General features: G+C 41.6%; 2 protein-coding genes and 1 pseudogene across 9 annotated transcripts in view; 2 read left to right on the top strand and 1 right to left on the bottom strand.

Moving 5' to 3' along the window:
• The window catches only part of SFMBT1 (Scm like with four mbt domains 1), a 154,044-nt gene that overhangs the window by 9,732 nt on the left and 117,564 nt on the right, over positions 1 to 26,748 (top strand). For 4 of the 8 annotated variants that reach the window (XM_053600866.1, XM_053600863.1, XM_053600867.1 and 1 more), the window contains exon 2: positions 6,135 to 6,203. The exons of the other annotated variants lie outside the window; for them this stretch is intronic. The gene's annotated coding sequence lies outside the window, so the exon portion shown is untranslated. The remainder of the gene's footprint in view (positions 1 to 6,134; positions 6,204 to 26,748) is intronic. 8 annotated transcript variants of the gene reach the window in all.
• On the bottom strand, positions 12,534 to 13,216 carry LOC128592762 (EF-hand domain-containing protein D1-like; annotated as a pseudogene).
• Positions 24,282 to 25,322, top strand: LOC128592761 (ragulator complex protein LAMTOR3-like). The gene has a single exon (XM_053600875.1). The coding sequence runs from the start codon at positions 24,453 to 24,455 to the stop codon at positions 24,825 to 24,827; it is 375 nt and encodes a 124-aa protein (XP_053456850.1). The 5' UTR covers positions 24,282 to 24,452; the 3' UTR covers positions 24,828 to 25,322.

Raw genomic sequence — 26,748 nt, 5'->3', positions numbered from 1 at the left:
TGTTATTATTGTTATAGTTTATGATATACTAAAATGGCCAACTCCTTGACCTCTTAATGTAATTAATATTTGTTATTTATATTTTATTTCTTTTTTTCCTTCTTTCTCTGACATTGAACATCATTATTTCTTTTTTAAAGATAGCTTTCCAGCCCTCAATCATGAGTTATATTTACACTTAAAATATACAGAGTTTTTCTTTTTTTTTTTTTGGTTGCAGTTTGGCTGGGGCGCCCTACTCACTGAACCACAGGTGCCGCCCCTAAAATATACATAGTTTTTATTTTTGTTAATGCAAGTGTAACATTGTACAGAAATTGGGAAACAGACTTAGATCTGCTCCTAGCATCTTCTGTACCCAGTTTTCTTGTAGGCGCCCATAGGGCTTATGGGTCAGCTGAGAGAATCTTGCTTTAATATGGCTGTCCCTGTTGCTAGACCCTGTTGCCAGGAAGGGTCGAGATACGGGAAGTGGAGGGCTAGGGGAGGCTCTTCTGGCCTCTCTTTCTAGGAATAGTCTCCCTTTTCTTATAGCAAGCATTTGAGGAAGCCATCTTGATTCCTACAGGTTAGGCACAGAAGGGCTTTGAAGACTCTGTTTTCCACCCCTAACACCTCCCCTGACCATTGACTTTACCCCTGCTTTGGCTTTCTATTAACTTCATCTGAAAGGAGCTTTTTCCAAGAATAATCGGCCAGTGAAATCTTAGGTTCTGTTTGCTATTCTTTTCCCACAGCCTCCTCAAGAGGCTTCCTGTTCTCCTTCTGCTTCATCTTTGCTCTTGTTGTGACCTTCGTTTTCTCCCAGAGTTCCATCCACGTTAGGCCTAGACCCATTGTCTCATTCTTCAGTTGCCCTCTAGCCAATTCTGCTTTCTCTTGCCCCATTCCCCTTCTGGGGCCTCTGCTCCTTAAGTCACCTGCAGCCTTCCAGCCAGTGCCTCCCTTGCTCCTGGATGCAAACTAATCCTGAATTCAGGATCTCTTTCTGATGGCTGTCAGTGGCTCCAGATGGCCTTGTCTTGAGGCTGACTCTTCTCTCTTTGCCTTCTGTAACCTTTTCAGTCTCTCCCGTTTCTCTCTGTCTGTCTGTCTGAATGAAGTTGCCCACACTTAGACTTTGCCTAGTCCCTGTGCCTTCCTAAACCTTTCTGCTGAGCTTCGGGAGATCCCTATATCCTATGCCTTTTGGGTCTCTCTAAGTTGGATGGCACCTCAGAATCCACAGGTCCAAAAAAAAAAATCCCTCTCTCTACCCTGAAGCTGCCAGTCCTCTAGTAGGCCTGTCTGCCTAGGTCTCTTTCTTTGCGTTCTTCCTCAGTGATGGTTTTTGTTTTATCCCCTGGCAGCTTTCCTGTTAACTCAGGGTTTTATTTTTTAATTACCAACTTCTGACCTGAGAATGTGCAGTTCTGATTGCTTGGTTTTCAAACATTTTTAAAGCTGTAGAACCCTTTGTTTAAATGAAATATTCCAAGGAATCCCAATATATAAAATAAACTAGAGTTTTCCTGGTGAAAAGGGGGTGAAGGGCCAGCATTTTTCTTTTTCCCAGAGTCTCACTCTATCGCCCCTGGTGCTAGAGTATAGTGGTGTCAGCCTAGTTCACTGCAACCTCAAACACCTGGGCTCAAACGATCCCCTGCCTCAACCTCCCAAATAGCTGGGGATAACATCATGACGCCCAGCTAACTTTTTCTGTTTTTAGTAGAGACAGATCTCACTGTTGCCCAGGCTGGTCTCGAACTCCTGAGCTCAAGAGATCCTCCTGCTTGGGCCTTCTAGAGAGCTAACAGCTAAGAGTAGGTGTGAGGCACTGTGCCTGGCCAAGGGCCAGCATCTTGTCTTGTCTGCTGGGTTTCCTGTGTCCCTCTGAGGCATGCTAGCAACTGGCTGTTGGGGTGGATTCTTGGTAAATAAAGCTCCTCAATGTTGTCCTAAGACCACACTGCGTGTTTGAAAACCACTTTATTCTGTACCCCACTTATTTCCCATTGAGTTTCCTTTGGAAATTTTTATTTTGATTATGACTGGTAACAAAATCTGTGCCAGTGATGATCTTGCCAAAAAAATGGAAAACCACTTTGGAAAGTGAAACTAGGTTCTGAAAAGAGCCAGCTCCATCAAGTGCTGAACACTTCAAAAGTTCTGGCGCATTCATAGTGGAGTTTGAGACCAGCCTGCGCAAGAGTGAGACCCTGCCACCACCCAGGCATGGTGGGGCTGAGACGTATATGGCTGGATACTTTCTGTATAAACCTTGTATTTGCAGTGAAAAATATAAAGCCTCCAAATGCTTTTCCTTCTCCCCTCCTCTCTAATTCATCCAATACACTGTGGCCCAGTAGAGCTTTCTAAATAAACCTGATTTTATCATGTAAAGTCTCACAACTGGCAGGATAAAGTCCAAACTCCTCAGGAAGGCATGCAGAATCCGTGAAGAGCTCAGGCCTAGTTCCCTCTTCCAGCTAACGCCCCTCTTACACAGCCTCCACTCCAGCCTCACCACTTGTTTTATTGACATCTGCAATATCACTTTTATGGACAGTTTAGGGCTATAATGGACAGTTTCACAGAACTGAAATAAGACAGTCTAAAGACAACAGAGTGTAAAATTGTAGCAGATAGGTAAATACTTCTCACCCTCATCTTCTCTGTCAACACTATCTGCTCCAGCCTCCTCATAATCCTTCTCAAGGGCAGCCACATCCTCACCAGCCTCAGAAAACTCTCCTTCCTCTACCCCCTCACCCACGTACCAGAGAACAAAGGTACTCTTGGCATACATCAGGTCAGACTTGTGGTCCAGGTGAGCCCAGGCCTCAGCAACACCTGTGGTGTTGCTCAGCATGCACACAGCTCTCTGTACCTTGGCCAGATCTCTACCAGGTACCACAGTGGGAGGCTGGTAATTGATGCCAACCTCGAAGTCAGTGGGACACCAATCCCACTCCCCTACAGATCTTTTCCTTCAGGTGTTCCCTCTGACTACTATCCTTCTACTATTGCAGTGCTCCCAAAATATCAGTCTTGCATGGACAACTTTTACACTTTTTGTAATATTTGATTATCAAAATTATTTTTTTTCCCCAAGGCAAATATTAAATATCTTTATTTAAAGATTCTGGAAAATGAGTTACTTTTAACTGACGTACCTGCTTTTAAACATGAAGACCTCAATTGCTAGAGATGCAGATTAGTTAATAAGAATGAACTTATTCTAGCATGTATGGGCTCCATGCATCTTGCTAGACTATTATGTTTCCTCCCATGTGAAAACTTTCTCTATCACCTCCAATATTTTCTTTTAAGTTGCCACTTACACCTCATTATGGTACATATGCCAAAAACACCTTATACACTGACAGATGCTTGTGCCAAATTTTGAGAAGCTTCTCTAGGTTCAATGCAATTAAATACTATTAAGAATTTATGCAGTGAGGGTGGCGCCTGTGGCTCAGTGAGTAGGGCGCCAGCCCCATATACCGAGGGTGGCAGGTTCAGACTGGCCCCGGCCAAACTGCAACAAAAAATAGCCGGGCGTTGGGGCAGGTGCCTGTAGTCCCAACTACTCAGGAGGCTGAGGCAAGAGAATCGCCTAAGCCCAAGTGCTGGAGGTTGCTGTGAGCTATGATGCTATGGCACTCTACTGAGGGTGATAAAGTGAGACTCTGTCTCTAAAAACAAAAAAGGATTTATGCAGTGGCTCATGCCTGTAACCCTAGCACTCTGGGAGCCTGAGGCAGGTGGATCACTGTAGCTCAGGAGTTCAAGATCAGCCTGGGCAAGAGCGAGACCACATCTCTAAAACCAGCCAGAAGCTGGGGTGGGTGCCTGTAGTCCCAGCTACTCAGAGGCTGAGGCAAGAGGATTGCTTGAGCCCAAGAGTTTGAGGTTGCTGTGAGGTGTGACACCACAACACTCTACTGAGGGGCAACAAAGTAAAACTGTCTAAAAAAAAAAAAAAGATATTCTTACCCGCTCTACTGTGGGCCTTTCCTCCAACTGTCCTGTTATACTACAACATCAAATCTCAAGTTACACACAGGGCTTCTTGTTCAGAGATACTAATACATTATGGAACTTGAAGTACTACCTAACCCATTTTCTTCATCTGTAAAATGGGAGAACATACCAATATGTGAGAATTAAAGGAAAAGATGAACATGAAGCATCTGTTACACTGCCCTGTTGCCACCAGCGCTGTCTCACTGCTTTAACTCTGCATCAGTGCATGGACAAAGGGTTGCTACAAAGTTAGTAAAAATACAAAAAGTGCCAAAAAGGCGTGTACACATTTTAAGAAAAGCAAAAACTACTAAAATTGTAATACCGAATATATACCTATCACAAAAAATAAATACAAGTCACATTTGACTTCTGCAATTACAAGAGGTTCTCAAAGTGGTTACCGTCAGCGTCCAGACACTTCTGATTTTGGAGAACAACTGCCTGAGCAACGCTGACCAAAGTGTCTGCTTGTATTGCTGCACATACCCTTTCAATTTCTTCCCAAAGTTCCACCAGTGTAGCCGGTTTTCTAAGGTAGACTGTGTCCTGTAAGATGCCCCATAGGTAGAAGTCAAGGGGTGTTAAGTCAGGAGACCATGGGGGAAACTCAACCACACCTCTGCATCCTACCCATTGTAATGGCAAGTTCTCGTCAAGGTAAGCTCTCACGTCTGGGTGGAAGTGCGGTGGGGCACCATCTTGTTGGAAGTAAAACAAATCATCCCCCAAAAGTGTCCAAATTGCAGGTAAATGGATGTGTGTAGCATATCTAGGTACACTGGACCAGTAACAGGACCTTCAAAAAAGAACGGTCAAATGAATCTCCTCAATGACAGTCCACACCAGACATTGAGGCCCAGTGAATGGACATCTTTTTCCACACTGGAATTTCTGGAGCCAAATACACACAATTATGTCAGTTGACTGTTCCGTTTAGTTTAAACTGTGCTTCATCAGACCAAACCATTTTCCGCTCTAGCTCCTCAACCCCCTGTACCATGCTTTAGAACCGCTCACGGTATCGCATAACCTTCCATCAGGGTCGTCTTCATTCAGTGAATGTAATAATCCTGGGACAAAAACGTCCACTTTGCTGTCTTAAGAATGCGTCTGTATGCTCGTTCTGCTGATCCCAATCTCACGTGCACACTGTTTGGTGGACTTCTGTGGCGAGTGTGTGAACTGCTCTAGCACCTTCACAGACAAAGTGGGACTGGTGGTTGTGCGAGGCCTCCTGGACCTTCCCTTGCACACGTCGCACACGGTGCCATGTGTCTCAAACTTACACGAATGCGCCCAATTGTCAGGCGTGTTGGAGGGTCTATTGTGTACTCACGCCTCCACCGTCTCTGCACTTCCACAATGTTCTTGAACTTCAAATACCACTTCAAAACGGTCTTGCGCAACTCTGCCGTTTTCTTTGACCATCCTTGCCTGTCGCGTGGTAACTGGCACTAGCAGTTATTTGATTAGCACCATCGTTTGAGCCAATGTCATGCTACACATTGCTACTCTAATTACATTAATAATTGGTGACCGAGAAGGCTAACTATCTAGATAACATCTCTTAAAATATGCATACATTTTTTGGCATCCCTGTACCTTATTGCTCAAGGCACTTTCTTATTGTAACTATACAGAGTGACATTGGTATAAGTCAGGTGAAATACCAGCACCAGAGCATCCAAGCTTCCATAGCTTGTGCCGGTAGTTTTCAACCTGTGCTTAGACCTGAGGCCTCTGCACCTCCGCAGATGCTGGCGATGAACTCCCAAGACCCAAGGTCAGACGGAGTCGGGCTCCTGCTTGTGTAGGCCGGGTCTGCCCTGAAACCCGCTACATAGTAGTGGCGGGTCAGTCCACCCACCTGCATGGAACAAAGAGAGCATCAAAATTATTTTTATGTTTTTAAAATCAACTTTTAAAAAATTAACCTTTTAACTTAAATTTTATGAAATATTCTTATATTTAAAAAATAACAGTACAATGCAAGTAATAAAGGTAACCAGTTTATTAAAATACATTCCTTTAGTAATGTTCTTGACAAAGGCTTTTGTACTTAAAATTAAAAAGTAAGTACCTGGTAATAGGTGATTTTAAGGACTTGTTGATTTTCTTTTTAGGTCTGATAATGGCATTGTGGTTATAAAGGAGAACATACTCTTGGGAGATACAAACGGAATAGTTTAGAGGTGAAGTATGATTTTTTGAAATTTTCAAATGGCTCATAAAATGTGTATATATAATTTATATAGAAAAAATAAACCTGGGAAAATTGTAATTTTTGAACCTAAGTGGAGAATATTTTGAAATCTCTGTGTTTCAAAATTGTGACACAAACTTTGGTGGGGAGGAAGAAAAATGGCCACCAAAAGAAAATTGGGGGTGGCACCAGTGGCTCAAGGAGTAGGGCTCTGGCCCCATATACTGGAGGTACTGGGTTCAAACCTGGCCCCAGCCAAAAACTGCAAAAAAAAAAAAAAAAATATATATATATATATTTTTCTATATATATATATTTTTTCTATATATATATATATATATAGAAAATTGGTATTAAAAAAAGGTTTTGTTGGGCATGGTGGCTCACACTTGTAGTCCTTGCTACTTGGGAGGCTGTGGTGGAAGGATCGCTTGAGCCCCAGAGTTTGAGGTTACTGTGAGCTATGATCTAGCCACTCTACTCTAGCTTGGGCAACCTGAGTGAGACCTTGTCTCTTAAAAAGATGATTATGAAAAAAAGAGTTTTTAACTCCAATTCACAATGGCTATAAAACGTAACCCCCCCAGTAGAGCATGGGGAGTCACTTGTAATAATATTTATACTACTGGCGTTTTCAGCATTATGCAAAAACCAGATTATCAAGGTTCTTCTTTTTTTTTTGGCCGGAGCTGGGTTTGAACCCACAACCTCTGGCATATGGGGCTGGTGCCCTACTCCTTTGAGCCACAGGCGCTGCCCTATCAAGGTTCTTAATAAAGCCTTGTTCTAGGCTTGATACCTATAGCTCAAGCGGCTAAGGCGCTAGCCACATACACCAGAGCTGGCGGGTTTGAATACAACCTGGGCCCGCCAAACAATGACAATTACAACCAAAAAATAGACAGGCCTCGTGGCAGGCGCCTGTAGTCCCATCTACTTGGAAGGCTGAGGCAAGAGAATCACTTAGCCTAAGAGTTTGAGGTTGCTGTGAGCTGTGACACCATGGCACTCTACCCAGGGCGACAGTTTGAGATTCTGTCTCAAAAAAAAAAAGCCTTGTTCTAAACAATAATACCCATGAAGTCACAGTTTCAAGTTTTTTTTTTTTTTTGAGACAGAGTCTCATTTTGTCACCCTTGGTAGGCGTCACAGCTCACAGCAACCTCGAACTCTTAGGCTTAAGTGATTCTCTTGCCTCAGCCTCCCAAGTAGCTGGGACTACAGGCGCCTGCTACAACACCTGGCTATTTTTTGGCTGTAGTTGTCACTGTTGTTTGGCAGGCCCAGGCTGGATTCAAACCCACCAGCTCTGGTGTATGTGGCTGAGCTACAAGCGCCGAGCCCACAGTTTCAAGTTTTACATATTGACTTATTTTCTCCATTCCATCTTAATAATCCTATGTAACTATTGTAAAAGGATTTTACAATAAAAGTAAAAGGTTCAGCAGCCCCAGAATTTTCTTGTATCCTACCAGTGGCTTGGATATAGCACTTAAGGGAATGAATGTTCCACTAAGGAAATCGCTTCCTGTCCTGCAGGGCTTCTGTGAATTCTTCCTTTCTGGGGCTCCTCCAGGCTGGATTAAACCACCCTTTGCCCTGGGTGCTGATAGCATTCTATATATTCCACTCTTATAAATATTGCAGTTACATAGGTTACTATGAAAACTTTGAAGTTTTGAAACAGACTGTGTTGTAAACCATTATTTTACTTCCAAGAAACACAGTTGATAGTGTCCTTTCTGATTTATCCAGGCCCGTTTCTCCCTTTCTCTCTCTCTCTCTCCTGTTTTTAGTAGAGACAGGATCTTTCTCCATTTTTAGTAGAGATGGAGTCTAGTTCTTGTTCAGGCTGGTCTCGAACTCATGAGCTCAAGTAATCCACCACCTCAGCTTCCCAGATTGCTAAGATTATAGGAGTGAGCCACCGCTCCTGGCCTCATCTGTGCAGGTTTCAACTTACTCAGTTTACCAGTGTTGCTAGAAGGGCTTTATTTGTTTCCATCTGCTGGGATTTTATGTTTCTTGATTTTTGTGTATCTCAAAACTTTTGTAATGACTCATCCCTACCAGACCGTGTTTCATTCCTCATCCGTACCTTGTACCCAACCTAGCACAGAGCTGACACTAGATAAAATAGCTGAATGAAGGCATAGAAGCAATACTGCAGTAACACCATTTATAATGTTATTTCTTCTGGAAAATATATTATGTTGTAGATAAGACATGATTATGTTTAATCAGATTCCATCTTGTCATTCCCAGGCTTAGAGTCTGCCAGTGACTTTCCATAGAAACTAGAACAAAATCCACAGTCTTTGTGTGGCCTACGATACACTTTGTGACTTGTTCCTTGCCCATCTCCACCACTTTTCCACCTTCTTTCCCACATTCTACCTACCTATATGCGTTTTTCTGTCCCGCCCAGGTATGCTGAATTTGTTACACCTTCATGAGTTTGTTCCTTTTCATCCTGGAGGATTCAGTTCAATGGCGAAGCCTTCCCTAACAATCCTTATTCTTCTGGCACTCCTTTCTTACCACTTTTTGGGTTTCTTAGTGGCACTTATCACTATATGAAACATTCTTATTTTTAGCTCATTTAAAATTTTAATTTATTGTAAAATGCTTTAAAGTCACACTGTAGAGAATATTAAAATCTGTGTACCTACTTCAAGGTTGTTTTTCTTTTCTTTTTCTTTTTTTTTGAGACAGAGTCTCACTATGTCGCCCTCTGTAGAGTGCGGTGGTGTCACAGCTCACAGCAACCTCAGACTCTTGGGCTTAAGTGATTCTCTTGCCTAAGCCTCCTGAGTAGCTGGGACTACAGGTACCCACCACAACACCTGGCTATTTTTTGGTTGTAGTTGTCATTATTGTTTGGCAGGCCCTGGCTGGGCTCAAACCTGCCAGCTCCCGTGTATGTGGCTGGTGCCTTAGCTGCTTGAGCTACAGGCACCAAGCCATGTATGTTTTTCCTTATTCTTTGTGGGAGAAATAGACAATACGCTAATGTATTGTTCCTTGTGTTTACTGTTGTAAACTCCATGAAGGTAGGGACTTTTTTTTTTTTTTTTTTGAGACAGAGTCTCACTTGGTTACCCTGGATAGAGTGCTGTGGCGTCATAGCTCACAGCAACCTCCAACTCTTGGGCTCAAGTGATTCTCTTGCTCCAGCCTCCCAAGTAGCTGGGACTACAGATGCCCACCACAACACTTGGCTATTTTTTAGAGATGGGGTCTCGCTCTGGCTCAGGCTGGTCTAGAACCTGTGAGCTCAGGCAATCCACCTGCCTCAGCCTCCCAGGTGTGAGCCACAGTGCCCGGCCCAACTGTGTCTGTCTTGATCGCCATGGCATCCCTGGTATTGAGAACAGTGTCTGGCAAATACATGTATGTCAAATGGAGATATGAATGAACAACCAACTTGTAAGTGGTCTAAGTATATTTTTTTTTATCTAACACTGGAGGCTTTTTGTAGTGTTATGGTTTACTTCCAAATTTCAGATTTTTTTAAAAAATGAGAAGTCAGTGTTTTGTCATATTTTGCTGCTTGAAGTATCTATTTTGATTAATGTTTTATGATGGCAGAATTTCTTTACTCAACTTCATTTTTTAAATCATACTAACTTATGGCATTACTTTTCCCAAGATAACTGTGCATCTTTAGATTGTTGGCAAGTTCATTTCCATTAGTAAAAATCAAATTAAAGGGCATTAGTTCCAGTCATTTGCTTTATTTTTTGTGATAGTAATTACAAAGAGGCAATCAGCAGTCTGATTCTATGTGGGTGTAGGGTGGGGCAACTCTACTTCCTTTGCCCTACTGTGGCTGATGAAAGCTTGCTAGTATTCACAGGTATATGAGCTGCAGATTGTGCTTCAGAGTCAAATCCAGTGGATCCATTTGCCTCCCACCACTTTTTTTTTTTTTTTTAAAAGAGAGACAGAGTCTCACTTTATCGCCCTTGGTAGAGTGCTGTGGGCAAAGTGCTCTGTGAGAGTGCTGTGGGTAAAGTGCTCTGTGGTAGAGCTCACAGCAACCTTCAACTCCTGGGCTTAGGCAATTCTCTTGCCTCAGCCTCCCGAATAGCTGAGACTACAGGCGCCCACCAAAATGCTTGGTTATTTTTTTGTTGCAGTTTAGCTGGGGCCGGGTTTGAACCCGCCACCCGTGGTATATGGGGCCAGTGCTCTGCCCACTGAACCACAGGTGCCACCCACTCCCGCCACTGTTAACTGCATCAGTGTTCTTACTGTAGATGTATTCAGGGGTGCATCTACAGGTGAAAGAGGATTGTACAGGCTTAAGCTTTGTCTACCATGTCTGTCTCTCGGCCCCTCCAATTGTGCTTGGAATGGAGAAGTTTTGGAAATGTTGAAACTATGGGGAAAAACCTTTAGTTTTCTATTGATTTTTGGCAAAGGTGAGTTTTGGTAATTTGGACTCTTCAGTAATTCTAAACTTGTTAGTTTAGAAACAAAATAACATTATGCAAAACTTTATTCATAAAAATATGGTTAGCATTTCATAATTACGAGTATAGTTGAATCTTTGGAACTTTGGTTACAGTGGAGCCTAAACATTTCAGGGATTTTGCATCTTTGAGAAGCAAGTGGAATTTTTTTTAGCATTATGGCAAGAAATTGAAAGTTTCCTGTGGTTTTAAAGGAAGAGGGTAAGAAAGGACCTGTCCATATTCCCAATCCCTCCACCATTGTTACTGAATTCAAATTGTTCTGCAAAGAGTTTAGAAATGTCAAGAAAGATAAGATTGCTTTTAATAGGTATTACTTTTCTTCTGTTACTTTATTTTTATTATAACTAAAGACTTAAGTACTTAAAAAATTTAAATAGGGATACATGTATATAGGAAAATATTTTTTTAATATGTAAATGAGTGTAACTGGGTTTTTTACTGAAACCTCCAGTTCCTCATTCCATTTAGTAGAACACCATTATTCTGTTTGTTTTGTATTTTTCCAGAAAAATTCTTTTTTTTGTTTTGTTTTTTTGAGACAGGTCTCACTCTGCCTAGAGTACAGTGGTATCATCATAGCTCACTGCAACCTCAAACTCCTGGATTCAAATGATCTTCCTGTCTCAGCCTGTCTAGTTGCTAAGACTATAGGTGTATACCACCGTGCTTAGCTAATTAATTTTTATTTTTGTAAAGACAAAGATTAGCCGGTGTTGCCCAGTTTGGTCTCTGTCTCATGGCCTCAGTCTCCTGTATAGATGCTCAGCCCCCACCCACATTTTAAAAACCTTTTTTTTGGGGGGAGGATGGCCAAGTTCACTGCCTAGTTTATTTAAAAAGATACAGGTATAAGGTAGAAAGGCAGGTGTTTTCTTTATTGTAAAGACAGCAGTTACAAAAGAGAAGTAATAAATATGACAATAGGAAATATTTTTTAAAAATACAACAAATCCTGGCATTTGTGAGCAATCCCAAGAACTCACAAGGTATATAAAAATCTGTACCAGGGAGGGGACAGTTTCACCTCTATGCCTTGGAGCAGATGTTGGAAATTGGCTAATGAGGACGGTCATGACTGTTGAGTTTGAAAGGCCCTAGATTTGTCAACTGGGAATGTTGGGGTCCATTCTAGTATAATCTGTATAGTCAGTCACAGGAATCCTGCTCATTAGCATTCTAATTATGCTTTCATTCTTACAGGTAAGTAGAAAACACTTAAGAGTGGGGAAAAAGGCTGAAATGGAAAGATATGGATGGAGGGCGATGGAGCGGACAAGCCTGGGGGACTCTGGGGATCAGGAGCCAGGAGCCAGGAAGGGGTAGAACTCCTGTTTTGCCTCGATGCTTCCTCACCTCAGCTGAATGCTGTTCAGCCTGTTGGGAGGGAGGGGACAGGCAGTGGGCCCATCACCCATGGGCAGAAGATACAAAAGCAGCTGGCAGAACCTGAAACCAAGGGTGAGAATAGGGAATCTGGAGAGGAAACAGAGGAAGGCTGCAGAGAATTACCTAGGAAAGCAGGTAACACTTCCTCCAAGGACCACAACAGACAGATCTGCGCAAATTAACACAGACTACTTTTGGTGTGGAATGATAAAGGGACGAGAAGCAGCAAGCGCTGGCTACAGAGAAGGGCAAAGGAGCAGAGTCAGGAAAGGGAGGCAGGTGGGCACCTGGCCCACCCAGACCATGGGACACCAGGAGGAATGAGGGGTGGCACTGGGAAGTGAGTGTGGCTGCTGGCTCAGGGAGGGGACGGTGGGAAGGAGAAGATGCCCAGTCATGTGTACCAGGGCATCTTCAAGGCACAGCTGTGGACAGAGAGAAAGGGTGGTGGACTATGCATTGAAGGTGGCCTTGAGCTCCTTGAAGGCCGCCTGGCGAAGAATCCTCTCCTCTTCCTCCCAGTTCCCCTGGTCTTGCTCAGCTTTTAACTCTGCTTCAAACTTACTGGCACATGACAGGGCTTGGGCCTTGGCTTCAAAGAAGTCCTTGGCACCTCTGAGGCCCTCCAGGGTGACGTCAATCTCGGAGAGGTTTGCCAGCGCCATCAGGCCACTGTCCTCCTGTAGTTCCCCGGCTGCAGCCTTGTGGAAAATGAGTAGGAACTTCCGGAAACTGGGCTTGCCATCAAAGTCCTCATCCACCTCCTTGATCATGCTCTTAAGGCCCAAGTGGCTCTGGGGGCCCCCCAGTTTCTCCATCATCAGCTTCAGCTCCATCAGGTCAGTGAAGCGGTCTCGCCCAGCGTCATACAGTTTGAACATGCTCTCCAGATGCTTGATGAGGCGGCGGCTGAACTCCGGAACTCGGAATAGGGGTGGAAGACCTGGCAGTGGCCGGGCGGCGCCGCGCCCTCGTTGATGTCCAGTCTCCGGCTCGGCTGGGCGCTCAGCTCGGCATCAGCGCTGGCCGTGGACGCCCGGGCTCCAGGGGAAGCCGGCTGCGGACCGTCCTCCTCGGCCTGCTCGAGCTGCAGCTTGCGTGCCAGCTCCTCACTGGCCATGACGGCGGATCGGAGGACGCGGGGACCCGGGACCTGGCTCAGGGACGGAGCGGGCGGCACGCTCCTAGCGGGCTCGTGGCTCTAAAACCCTTTTTTTTTTTTGTTGACAGAGTCTCACTATGTGGCCCTAGGTAGAGTGCCATGGCATCACAGCTCACCGCAATCTCAGACTCTTGGGCTTAAGTGATTCTCTTGCCTCAGCCTCCCAAGATAAAAAAGTAGCTGGGACTACAGGCGCCCACCACACACCCGGCTATTTGTTGCTGTTGTTGCTGCTGTAGTTGTCTTGTTGTTTAGCAGGCCCGGGCCAGGTTCGAACCTGCCAGCTTCTGTGTATGTGCCTGGTACCATAATCATTGAGCTACTAGTGCCAAGCCTTAAAACCCTTCTTTAAATATACATTGTTTTACACTTTGCTCTTTTCTTTCTTTCTTTTTTTTTTCCCCTAAAACAGGGTCTTGCTCTGTTGTCGCCTTGGTAGAGTGCTGTGGCGTCACAGCAACTTCCAACTCCTGGCTTACGTGATTCTCCTTTCTCAGCCTCCCAAGTAGCTGGGACTACAGGCGTCTGTCACAATGCCCGGCTATTTTTTGGTTGTATTTGTCATTGTTCCTCAGCAGGGCTCGAACCCCCCAGCCTTGGTATATGTGACTGGCGCCCTCTTCACTGAGCTACAGGTGCCAAGCCTACACTTTGCTCTTTTCACTTAAACCATCTTGAATACATCCAAGTACATATAGATCTATCTTAATCTTTTAGTGGTTACTTTGTAGTTTATTTATTACATGGATGTGCCATAATTTATTTAGTCAGTTCCCTATTTGCATATATTTGGGATCATTTTTGTGTTGAAGTGCTGTCAAGAAGGTATCAAATGTCTACTGTGGAAGGTAATTTGACTGAGACTATGGGAATGGGCTAACATCTTTGAAATAATTTTTGTGTGAGTAAAGGCCAGGGAGTTAGTGATCTGTAAATACTTATTCATATGTTGTATTATTAGTGTAAGAATTTTTAATAAGCTAAAATACTCATATTTCAGATTTTAATGGATAATAGGCCTATAGTAATGCTGGATTTTTCCTTTTAAATTTCCTTACCTTAATCTTTAGTTCTGCCTCCTAGTAAAGCTATTATTTAGGACTAGGCACAGTGGCTCATGTCTATTAATCCTACCACTCTGGGGGACTGAGGCAAAAGGATTTCCTAAGCTAAGGGAGTTCAAGACCAGCCTGAATAAGAGCGAGACACCATCTCCACAAAAAATAGAAAAAATTAGCCAGATGTGGTGGATCCCTTCAGTCACAGCTACTTTGGAAGGCTGATGCAGGAGGATCACTTGAGCCCAGGAGTTTGAGGTTACTGTAAAGTAAACTAGGCTGATACCACAATGCTCTAACCTGGGCAATAGAGTGAAAAAGAAAGAAAGAAAAAAAAAAGCTATGATTTTACTTTGGCGAGGTCCCTGCCAACTCTTCCTTTTTGAGAGTAGTAGAAGCAGCAAAGAACCAGTGTGGAGATCTCTGGGCAGTTGTATCTAGAACTGTAGACCTTGCCACACCTGGAACACACCTGGAACCGGAGTGAGCAGTTGTCAGATCACGGGGAGAGAGGGTAAGCTCTGTTAGCTTGTGGTTATGAACCTACAGCCTGGCAAGAGTTATAGTATATCCTAAAAGGGCTCCTGATCTTTATTACTTTACTTTATCTGTGGGACTCCCTTATTTGCTTTTCATTTGCTGAAGGAGAGTTATTCTGAGTGCTCCTATGTAAGTCATTTGCTACTTTGATTTATGGTTTTGTGTGCTTTCAAAATCTTTCCTTTCTAATATAAAATACTTTTATTGTTAATTTTTAAAATTAGCCTGACTGTTAGAATGGAGGAGAGGGACCAAAAAATTTAGTTCATGTTATCTTATTGGAGAATTTTGGTGGGGTAGCAGGTTTTAGAAGACATGAAGTACCCTTTTATTAAAGCTTATTACTTTTTTAATTATGCTTTTAAGATGTTTGATATATAAGCATTATCATAGCAATAATTGCTTTTTCATGTTTATAATGTTAATATATTACAGAAAATTAATTTTTCTTTAATATAAAATTTATACTTTCTCAAAAGTGATCAATTACATTTGACGGTATAACTTTTTCTAAGGGACTATATATACATCACCTATCCATCCATCCATTTGGGGGCAATCTTAGCTCTTCAAACCATAGCTCAACCTTGAGAGCAAGTGAGATTATTGCCAAATGCTGGCAATAATTGTTATGAAATTCTTGCACGCAAACTGATGTATAGTTTCTAACTATTGAGTATTTTTAGGGCTGTATAAGAGGAGGCAGTAGTTAGTATAGTCTAGCATCACACCTTGGCCGTTCTTTAGAGAGGCCATAGTTATTAAGGAAAAGTTAAAGTGTGTCCAAGAGTCTCTGTTTTAAGAAGATATAGAAGTAAAAAATTATTTTAGAAATATTTCCATCACAGTATTGAAATATGCTTCGATGCTTATGTCCCTATCACCCTGGGTAGAGTGCAGGGGTGTCATTGTAGCACACACCATGATGCCAAGCTAATTTTTATATTTTTATTAGAGAAACTCTTGAGCTCAAATGATCCTCTTGCTGTGGCCTCCCAGAGTGCTAGGATTACAGGCATGAGCCACTGCACCCTTCTAATAATAGCTTTGTATTCTGCAAATGATTGGCATATGTTCTGCTCATTAGTGACCTTTGCTAACTAGAGAACATGTCCACTCTAAATTTCCTTTTGAAGAAGAAGAGTTTTGAAAAAAATGGCTTTTTTCAAAATGCTTGGATTTTTTTGCCACATGTCATATATAGACTTAGTTTTACCTTGCAAAGAAATACTTAAGTTGTTTTGATTTGACATGATAGCACACAGAAATGCTGCATTCCTATAGAAATCTTCTTTTACTGATTCATATTGCTGATTCTGTTCTTCATAAAACTTAACCATCTGTTCTCGTAGAGATAAAATTTTGGCTAACACCTGTCCCTGCATTAGCCAACACACTTTAGAATGACATGGCAAATTCACACTGAGTACCTCATCTTTCAACTTTAGTTTCATGTTATGAAACTCATGACCATGACGCTGTACTGCATTCCTGTAAACAATACTTACAACTTGTTGCAAAGTGTCACTTAAAATAGTAGCTTTAGCATAGAGGTTTTGCTGATACAAGATATAAGAAATTAGAGCATCTGGATCTGGTAATACTTTTTTTGTTTGTTTTTTGTTTGTTTTGAGGCAGACTGTTGCTCTGTTGTCCTGATTAAAGTGCGTTGGCATCATCATAGCTCAATGCAACCTCAAACTCCTGGGCTCAAACATTCATCCTGCCTCAGCCTCCTAAGTAGTTGGGACTACAGCCACCTGCCCGGCTATTTTATTTATTTATTTTTTTTGTAGTTGTCATTGCTGTTTTGCAGGCTTGGGCTGAGTTCCAACGCGCCAGCTCCTGTGTATGTGGTTGGCGCTCTAGCCGTTGAGCTACAGGTGACAAACCTAAGCTTTTTATTTTTAATGGACATAGGATTTCACTCTTGCTTATGGTGGTCTGAACTCCTGATCTCAAATGATCTTCCTGCCTTGGCCTCCCAGAGTGCTCAGATTATAGTTATGAACCACTACATCCAGACTGGATCCAGTAATACTAAATCTGTGAAATAAACCCTTCATGTTTTCCTGTCATGGAAGGTGAACCATCTGTACATACGCTTACTAAATCTACTGAATTCAGTTCAACTTCATGACATTTATCTTCAAAATTGTTGAAGATATCTATTCTCTTTGTTCATAAAAGTATCCAAAGAGAGTAACCCTTTGTGACAGAGAAATTCTTCTGTTAGGACCTGAATGAAATATAAAACCTGCAGTGAGTTAGCATCAGTTGATTCATCCAAAGCAATTGAATAATATATATTTTCCTTTTGAAGTATTTCATGAAGTTGCTCTTTAGGTTGATGGCTAATTTAATTACGGCTGCCTATCCATTACGGCTCTCCTTGAAAGAGGCAATTGTTTGTACTTAGAAATTTTGTCAGGGTCTATGCATCCTACAACTTCAACATGTATTCTTTCACACTTTCTACATCAGTGAATGGCTTCCCTTTTTTCTGGAATATGTAAAATACTTTGTATGTTGTTTCAGTGGTATTATTGCAGGTCTTACTGCTGCTTGAAAGAATTGTCTTTGTTTTTGCTTTTGTCTTTTAATTTGTGGAGTACAATCTTTAACACTTCTTTTAATTTAAAATATTTGTGGTCCTCAGGAGTGTTACAATGCTGATGAGCATTTTATTTCTTTAATGTTGATATTGCAGTTTCACAGAGCAAGCAGATCATCTTTAGCAGAAACAAGATAATATTGTCATATCCAGTCCTCATTAAAAATCTGTTTTCTTTCTTCAGTGTTCTTTTTGACATGATGGTCTGTTAAACAGACAGAATTAAAAAATACTGTTGAAGTGTTCAACCATTCACAAGTTCTACTTCAAACAGAAACACAATTGTCAAAAGCTCTTAACAGACTGGTGTACTCAACCACCATAAACGCTCACCAACCAGCCTTGTGAGGTAGTGGCGCAAGTCAAGTGAGGGAAGTTAGATCTAAATCATAGTGTAGCAACTGTAAATTTAGTCCTTACGGCTTACTAATGTTCTAATTGTGCCGATCAATCTGGAGGGATTATTTCTTTGAGACTTTAAAAAAAAATTTTTTTTTGCAGTTTTTGAACCCGCCACCTCCAGCATATGGGGCCTGTGCCCTACTCCTTTGAGCCACAGGCGCTGCCCTGTCCTGAGACTTATTTTATTCTTTGGTATTTAAAAATAAAATAAAATATAAAAGACAAACAAAAGCATAGTAATACAAATAAGAGGATTTGTTCTGTGAAATTTGGGTTCAGTCAAAGGCTATACTTAGGGACTTAGAAGGCCAAAGGCCACAGGTTCCCCAGCTCTAGTCTAGAAGGGTAGATGTCTGTCTAAGTACCAACATACACTCTCCAGCACAGGTGGTATTTATTTAATTTGTGTTGAGATAAATTTAGATGTAGGACAAATTAAACTGAGTAGTTTGGGAAGTGACACCAACTAATAGTATGGGGCAAGATAGTGGATCATGACCGAAACATAAGAAAGCTGAGAATTAAACCCCATGTTAGCCTAGTTACGTCCATGTGTTAAACCACAAAACTGAACTCAGCCTCTAGAAAGGGAACATGACAGGAAACATCTTCACTGTGGCTGTGATCTCTTGGTGTGGTTAAGAGCTCAGCAAATCTGTGTTCAGGCCCACTTGTGTCTCAGATTAGATCTCTGTCACCTAAAGGATCATATTGGCCTCTTCTAATCTGATCAGAGACTTAGAGCCCTGTTGTCAGTTAAAGGTTGTGTTTCTCCCTTTGTCCCTGTCTTTCTTATCTCATTTTATTTATTAATTTATTTTTGAGACAGAGTGTTGGGCTGTTGCCTTGGTTAGGGTGTAGTGGCGTCATCATAGCTCACTGCATCCTCAAACTCCTGGGCTCAAGTAATCTTCTTGCCTTACCTTCTCAAGTAGCTGGGACTACAGGTGAGTGCCTCCATACCCGGCTAATTTTTCTATTTTTTTGTAGAGATGGGGTCTCCTTCTTACTCAGGTTGGTGTTGAAATCCTGACCTCAAGTGATGCTCCCACCTTGGCCTACCAGAGTGCTAGAATAATAGGCATGAGCCACCTTACCCAGTCGTCTTTTCTCACTTTATGAAGAACACCAAAATCTAAATATACCTGATTGCTGACTATGGTCAATGTCTAGTGCTCATCATGATTTGTGACATGATCTTTTATCATTAGTAGGCTTTGTTAGAATGGCAATATTTTATTTTTTCCATTTTTTTGTGGCAAATTAAAATTTATCATCCTAACCATTTTAAGAGTACAATTTAGTGTTATTAAATATGTTCGTAATGTGCAGTCAGCACCACCACCATAACTCTTTTCATCTCAAAAACCAAAATACCGTACCTATTAATAACTCCCCACCCCCCCATTCCTCCTAGTCCCTGTAACCATCATTCTACTTTCTGTCTCTATAAAATTGATTTCACACGTTTGTCTTTTTGTGACTAGTTTATTTCACTTAGCATAATGCCTCAAAGTTTATCCACATGGTAGCACATGTCAAAATCTCCTTTTTTAAAGGCTGAATAATATCCCGTTGTATATCACTACTGCATTTTGCTTATTCATTCTGGATGGCAAAATCTTTAGTCTCTCAAGATATAGGGAGAAAATAGTGAAAATGACAGCAATTGGGGTACCTTTGATTTCTCTGCCCTTTTCTCCACTTCCTTGCCCCAGTGAATATTAGCCTAGGGATTCAGTTTGATTGTTTATGGATATGTTCCTGTTATTGATAGATTAAAAATACCACCCACAACCTGAAAAGAAAAAAATGTCAGTGATTACATTTATAAGATTTAGAATTTTACCATAATTTTTTTTCTGGTGAAATTTACATCCTTCCTTCTTTCTATAGAAATTTAAATTATAAGGGCTTTTAATGTTAAAAAGTATTTCTAGAAAGTAATTGTTCATGTTTTGGGGTTTTTTTTGCAGTTTGGCTGGGGCCGGGCTTGAACCCGTCACCCCTGGTATATGGGGCCGGCACCCTATTCCTGGAGCCACAGGTGCTGCCCATTGTTCACGTTTTTGATGAATTAAACAATTTATTTTTCAGTACCAGCTTATTTCATTCATCAAATTAGTTTAGCCTTCTGTTAATGCAAATTATTTTTATTTATGATCCTTGTGCTACTTGTTAATATAAATGAAGAGATCTTTTATATTCTGATCATAATCATCTCATTATGTTCCTGGATTAACTTGTAAGGATTTAATCAATTTCTTAAAATTGTAGCTAGAAGCAGTTCTTTAATTTCCTAATGAGATTTAAAAATTTTTTTTTTTAATCCAAACTGGAAATAAACTTCTGTTATATTTGTTTTCTCATAGACTAGGCAATTTCTGTAGCAAAAATCAAATACCTGCCAGAGTAGCTTAGTTTCTGCTGTCCTTTTATCACCTAGTAAAGGAGGGCTTTATTTTTATCTTTTAATCACTGACTACCCATAACATATTATTTAATACTATAAGAAGTCCTGGAATACAGTGAGGAATCCTTGAGAGAAGGAACTTTATTGGGTGGGGATACTGGCCTCTGGTGTATTTGCATTTTGTCTTATGTGAATTCCTCCCTGAATTTGAAGAAATACTGCCTCATCAGAATCCTTTTTTTAAAAATTTGAGATTAATATGAGGGTGCAAACGATTCGGTTCTAATGTTTGCCTGTGTTAGGTAAGGTCCCTGTGGTGGTTGTGTCCTGCATAGGAGGCGTGTGTGTGCCCTTGCATTGTGCCCATTTGGTGGGAGCACACCAATCCCTCGCCTTCCTTCCCTCCTTCTCCCCCTTCCTTTTCTTACCAGAATTCTAGGGAAATGTTCTTTGAATTTAAGCAAAGAACGTTTTTTTTTTTTTTTTTAAGACAGAGCCTCAAGCTGTCACCCTGGGTAGAGTGCCGTGCCATCACAGCTCACAGCATCCTCCAACTCCTTCCCCTTTTAAATGATTTTATTCTCCTGAAGTTGCCATCTTTGAGCTGTTGTTATTGGAAACTCCCATAGAAAGGTGTTGGGCTGGTAGAAGTCTGGGGCTGGCAGGCTGTGACACAGAGCAGGAGAGAGGGCAGTTCCTTGCTTATGTCCTCAGATGCTCCCCCCAAGAGCCCTGATGTTTTATAAAGACACTGTTAGGAACGACCAACTGATTTAAATTAAATCTCCACATGGCAACAGAGTACACTTGAGCCAGGGATATATCTGTGACCCACAGATATCTATCCTCTTTTGACTTCTCAGAGGCATTTACTTTTACTTACTTAACTTTTTATTAGGGACAAATTTGAATATACACAGAAGTAGAGATAATAATATGATATATCCACCCATTTACCCCCCACTCAGCTTTAACATTTTGCTTTTCTAGAGACATTTTCTTCTTTCTCCTGCCTCCCTCCCTCCCTCCCCAGTCTCCCTCCCTCTCTCTTTTTTTTTAAGAAACAAGATCTTCTGCTGGAAGCAGTGCCTCATGCCTGTAATCCCAGCACTCCAGGAGGCCAAGGTAGTAGGTGGATTGCTTGAGTTCACAGGTTTGAGACCAGCCTAAGCAAGAGTGAGACCTCGTCTCTAAAAATAGCTGGGCGTTGTGGTGGGCGCCTGTAGTCCCAGCTACTTGGGAGGCTGGGGCAAGAGAATCACTTGAGCCTAAGAGTTTGAGGTTGCTGTGAGCTATGATTCCATAGCACTGGTGACAAAGTGAGACTCTGTCTCAAAAAAAAAAAAAAAATCTTCCTCTGCTGCCCAGGCTGGAGTGATGAAGAGGCCAGACCATAGCCTACTAGAGCCTTGAACTCCTGAGCTCAAGCAATCCTTTTTCCTTAGTCTTCCAAGTATCTGGGACTACATGTGTATGCCACCACACCCAACTAATTTTTTTTTTTAATTTTCTGTAGAGAAATTAATTAATTAATTAATTGTGTCTTGCTATGTTGCCCAGGCTGGTCTTGAACTCCTGACTTAAAGCGGTCCTCCTGCCTTGGCTTCCCAAAGAGCTGGTGCGCATCATGCCTAACCTTTAGGGACATTTTCTAATGAGTCTAGACATATAATACTTGCATTTTGTGTTATCTTTTCTCCCTCTTGGCATTAGGTTTTAAGCAAAATTTTCTCCAATTTATATTGGCAGATTTAGGTGTGCAGATGTCACTCCCAAGGCTAATTGTAGAAAAGCAGTAGCTGAATTTGATCTTTCAATAGAAATGTACTGAGCATAAAATATAACAGACTGCTGCTAAAGCTGTACTTTATGAATAGATTGTTATATATTATTATATATTACTCTTTGGCTCAACCTAGACAATGGAGAGTCTGTACTTATAGTATGGAAAAATCTGTATTATAAAACTCTGGGTGGAGGCTCGGCGCCTGTAGCTCAGCAGCTAGGGCACCAGCCACATACACCGGACCTGGCGGGTTCGAACCCGGCCCGGGACCACCAAACAGCAATGACAATTACAACAACATGAGCGCCTGTAGTCCCAGCTACTTGGGAGGCTGAGGCAAGAGAATCTCTTAAGCCCAAGAGTTTGAGGTTGCTGTGAGCTGTGATGTCATAATGAGACTGTGTCTCCAAAAAAACCAAACCAAACAAACAAAAAACTGAGTGGAAATCTAGGTATAGATTGCAAATGCAGATGGGTTCTGTTTTCTTTGGTTCTCCTTCTCTCTTCTTTCTCCATCCTCAATTTGTTTTTTCTGTCACTCATTCTACAAATATGTATTGATGCTACTTACACTGTTCAAAAAAGATAGGAACTTGTGTTGTAGTAAGTAGGGAAATGATAAACAAGTAAGGAAATAAATCTAGTAATTGTGATAAGTGGTAGGCAGGACCTTTTAGTGATATGTTAGAGAATAAGATGGGGATGTGCTCAAGCAAGTGATTAGAAAAAACCTTTATGAACTAGTTTTAGACTAAGATGTGGAGGGGGATAGCTACAGTCTATAATACCTGGGCAGCAGACCTGGGCAAGACGAGGGTCAGTGTAGCTAGATTGGGAAGGAAGTGAGGAAGTGGCGTATGTAGACCAGCCTCTGAGATGAGATAGCTTATTGTGAAGAGGAAGCAGAGAAATGGAGAAGTGCTTGGAGGGCACCAGGGGGTCAAGAGAGGTTTTCTTTTTTTACTGTGATGTCAGCATTAGAACATGTTTGTGTGATGCACTTATGAGACTACTGTGGTAGAGGTAGATATATAACAGAAAGAAATAACTGAAAGTTCTGTTCTTTGCAGTAAATAGGGGCAAGACATGGGGTCTAGAGTGACAGGGAAGGGATTTTCCTTTGTCTGAAGGATAAAAGCAGATGCAAGTAGATAGTGGGAAAATAAAGGAAGTTCTTGGCATGGTCACCTTGTTCTGCAGAATTAACTTCTTTTCCCTGAGTTCTTGCATTCGATTTTCTAAGTATGCATAAAGCTCCAATTTGTTGGCCAGGTATGGTGGCTCACACCTGTAATCCTAGCAGTTTGGGAGGCTGAGGCGGGTGGATTGCTTGAGCTCGGGAGTTCGAGACCAGCATGAGCAAGAGTGAGACCTCGTCTCTAAAAAATAGCCGGGCATTGTGATGGGTGCCTGTGGTCTCACCTACTTGGGAGGCTGAGGCAAGAGGGCCGCTTGAGCCCAAGAGTTTGGGGTTGCTGTGAGCTATGATGCCATAGCATTCTACAAAAGGTGACAAAGTGAGACTCTGTCTCAAAACAAAATGAAACCTCCCCCCTCCAATTTGTAAAGAAATGAAGAAGCAGTTTATTTCTACTCGCAACATAGTGAAAAGCATCCTTGAAAGGAGAGAAAGGCAAGGGTTTAGAAGGAGCACAAGATGTACATGGATGTTTAGAAGTCATGCTCATTTTGTTAAGGTAATTACTTTTGAAATATTGTTAAAGTTATTTTGAAAAATGAAGGTATTAGCTGCAGAAGAAGGGAAGAGGCATAGGGATGCTTTATTTCATGAGGTTCATTCCAGATGAATTCTGATATTTTTCCAGGTAACTCTGTAAGTTCGGTCTTGCTACGTATAAAGTCCTGTCACTCTGCTATTTGAGGAACATTTCCTTTATGAAGTGTGTAAGATTGTCCAGGCATGATGGCTCATGCCTGTAATCCTAGCACTCTGGGAGGCCTAGGCAGGAGGATTGCTTGAACTCCTGGAGTTCAAAACCAGCCTGAGCAAAAGGGAGATCCAGTCTCTACAAAAAAATAGGAAAATTAGCTGAGCGTGATACTGTGTTCCTATAGTCACAGCTACTTGTGAGGTATCCCGGAGAATTGCTTGAGCCCAGGAATTTGAGGTTGCAGTGAGCTAAGGTGATGCCACCACACTTTAGCCCAGGTGAAAGAGTGGTGAGGCTCTGTCTTAAAAAAAAAAAAAAAAAAATGTAATCATGCGGCGTCGGAGTCTCAATCGCTTCCTGGAGCTCTGACTAGGTCAAGAGTCATGTGACAGTGGCTTGCTGAAGCCCCAGTCTTTGAAGCTGTCCCTGAAGTGACAGCAGAGAGAAGCGGGCAGACAGAAATCCAGGCGTGGAGATTGATCCTGTGGGAGAAAGGGGTTCATCATGGCAGATGACCTAAAGCGATTCCTGTATAAAAAGTTACCAAGTGTTGAAGGACTCCATGCTATTGTTGTGTCTGATAGAGATGGATTACCTGTTATTAAAGTAGCCAATGATAATGCTCCAGAACATGCTTTGAGACCTGGTTTCTTATCTACTTTTGCCCTTGCAACAGACCAAGGAAGCAAACTTGGACTTTCAAAAAATAAAAGTATCATCTGTTACTATAACACCTACCAGGTGGTTCAATTTAAGCGGTTACCTCTGGTGGTAAGTTTCATAGCCAGCAGCAATGCCAATACAGGACTAATTGTCAGCCTAGAAAAGGAACTTGCTCCATTATTTGAAGAATTGAGACAAGTTGTGGAAGTTTCTTAATCTGACAGTGGTTTCAATGTGTACCTTATGTTCATTATAGCAACATAATATCAATCCAACAGTCTTTAGATCATAGTAATACTTCCATCCATGTGCTCCAGAAAGGGCCCTCTTTTCCACCTTATACTAAAGAAAGAGCTTAAAAATATAATTTATAGACAGATTGATTGTTATATTTTCTTGTATAGGGTCTTTTCTTATTTAGTGAGATCTGAGGATATCACAAAAATGGTTTAGTCTATCACAGCTCCCATGGAGTTACAGTCACCAGATAGGAATGAGATTCTATTCAGTGGGTCAGAATCAAAATGGTGCATTGATCCACTTGAGCCATTAAGTGTTCCCTACTGTACAGTTTGCCCACCCCTGCAGAATGAAGCAGATTCTTTTTATTGTGAATAATTATAAGGACATATTTTTCTTCAGATTATGTTTTATTTCTTTGCATTGAGTATGAGGAAAATGAAATGGCTTAGTAAAGGTAATAAAATCAGTACAATCACTTAAAAAAAATGTGTAAGATCGAGTCACGTGAAATAGATTTAGGAGACAACTTATGATCAGGATAGACTATGCCCCTAGGAGGGTTGGGTTTTCATTTTCCTCACTACTTCATACCTAGAGCCTGGAATAGTACCTGGCAGGTAATAATAGGCGCTCAAGAAGTATCTGTTGAATGAATAAATGAGCTAGGAAAATAAAATAAACATCACTACATAAGTGGACCTAGAGAGTAAAGTGACTACAATACCCTTAAAATGACAATATTTCCTTTTTTATCTAGAGCTCAAATTCTTACATAAAGTAGTATAGTATAATAGAAAGAACATGGGTCTTAGATTAGAGCGGTATCTAGACATGTTTCTTAGACTCAGTTTCTTTGTCTGTAACATGGGAATAGTAATAATGTACTTTGCAGAATTATAACATAGTTGTATTATGTATATATAGTACTCAACATAGTAGGTCTTCAACAAAAGGAGGCTGTCATTAGTTTACTATTTTGCTCGGCAGTTACAAGTCTAGGTACTGGGGTCAGATCTAATTCCCCCAAATTAGTTTTCCAAATGGAAAAATAAAAATGAAATTGGATTTTTCCAATGTGACTTAAAATAGAAATTTTCAATGTGAAAGAACTGAATGTGAAAAGCAAAACTAGAAAACTTTTAGATGATGATATAAGAGAAGATCTTTGTGACCTCAGAGTATGGAAGAATTCCTTAAACAAGAGGCAAAAATCACTAGTCGTAAAGGAAAAGATTGATAGATTAAAATTAAAACCATTATCAAGAAAGAATGAAAAGCCACAGAGTAGAAGAATAAATTTTAATCACATGCATTAATAAGCTCCTTCAAATCAAGACAGTCCAGTAGAAAAATGACACGAGAAGGCACTTCTCAAAAAAGGAAATCCTGGGCGGCACCTGTGGCTCAGTGAGTAGGGCGCCGGTCCCATATGCCGAGGGTGGCGGGTTCAAACCAGCCCCGGCCAAACTGCAACAACAAAAAAAAATAGCCGGGCGTTGTGGCGCGCGCCTGTAGTCCCAGCTGCTCGGGAGGCTGAGGCAGGAGAATCGCGTAAGCCCAAGAGTTAGAGGTTGCTGTGAGCCGTGTGACGCCACAGCACTCTACCTGAGGGCGGTACAGTGAGACTCTGTCTCTACAAACAAACAAACAAACAAAAAAAAAAACCAAAAAAGGAAATCCACTGGTCAGTAAACATAGCCTCAATTTTAATGGGGAAGATGCAGATTAAAACACATCGAGACGCCATTACGCACTTGCTGGATTGCAACATCAGAAGTGAGTATGTGAAGCCCAGGAGCTGTATTCATTGCTAGTGAGATGTATGTTGGTACCACCACTTGGGGAAGGTTGAATTGTGTATGCTTTGGAAGTTGGGCATTTGCTAATGCGGACC

The sequence above is a fragment of the Nycticebus coucang genome, chromosome 8, assembly GCF_027406575.1.
Source record: "Nycticebus coucang isolate mNycCou1 chromosome 8, mNycCou1.pri, whole genome shotgun sequence".
In the NCBI taxonomy this organism is placed as follows: domain Eukaryota; kingdom Metazoa; phylum Chordata; class Mammalia; order Primates; family Lorisidae; genus Nycticebus; species Nycticebus coucang.
This window is presented reverse-complemented; position numbering and strand designations above follow the sequence as displayed.

Excerpts from the sequence above, each read along its gene's own strand:
- LOC128592761 (XM_053600875.1), top strand. The coding sequence starts at position 24,453 with ATGGCAGATGACCTAAAGCGATTCCTGTATAAAAAGTTACCAAGTGTT.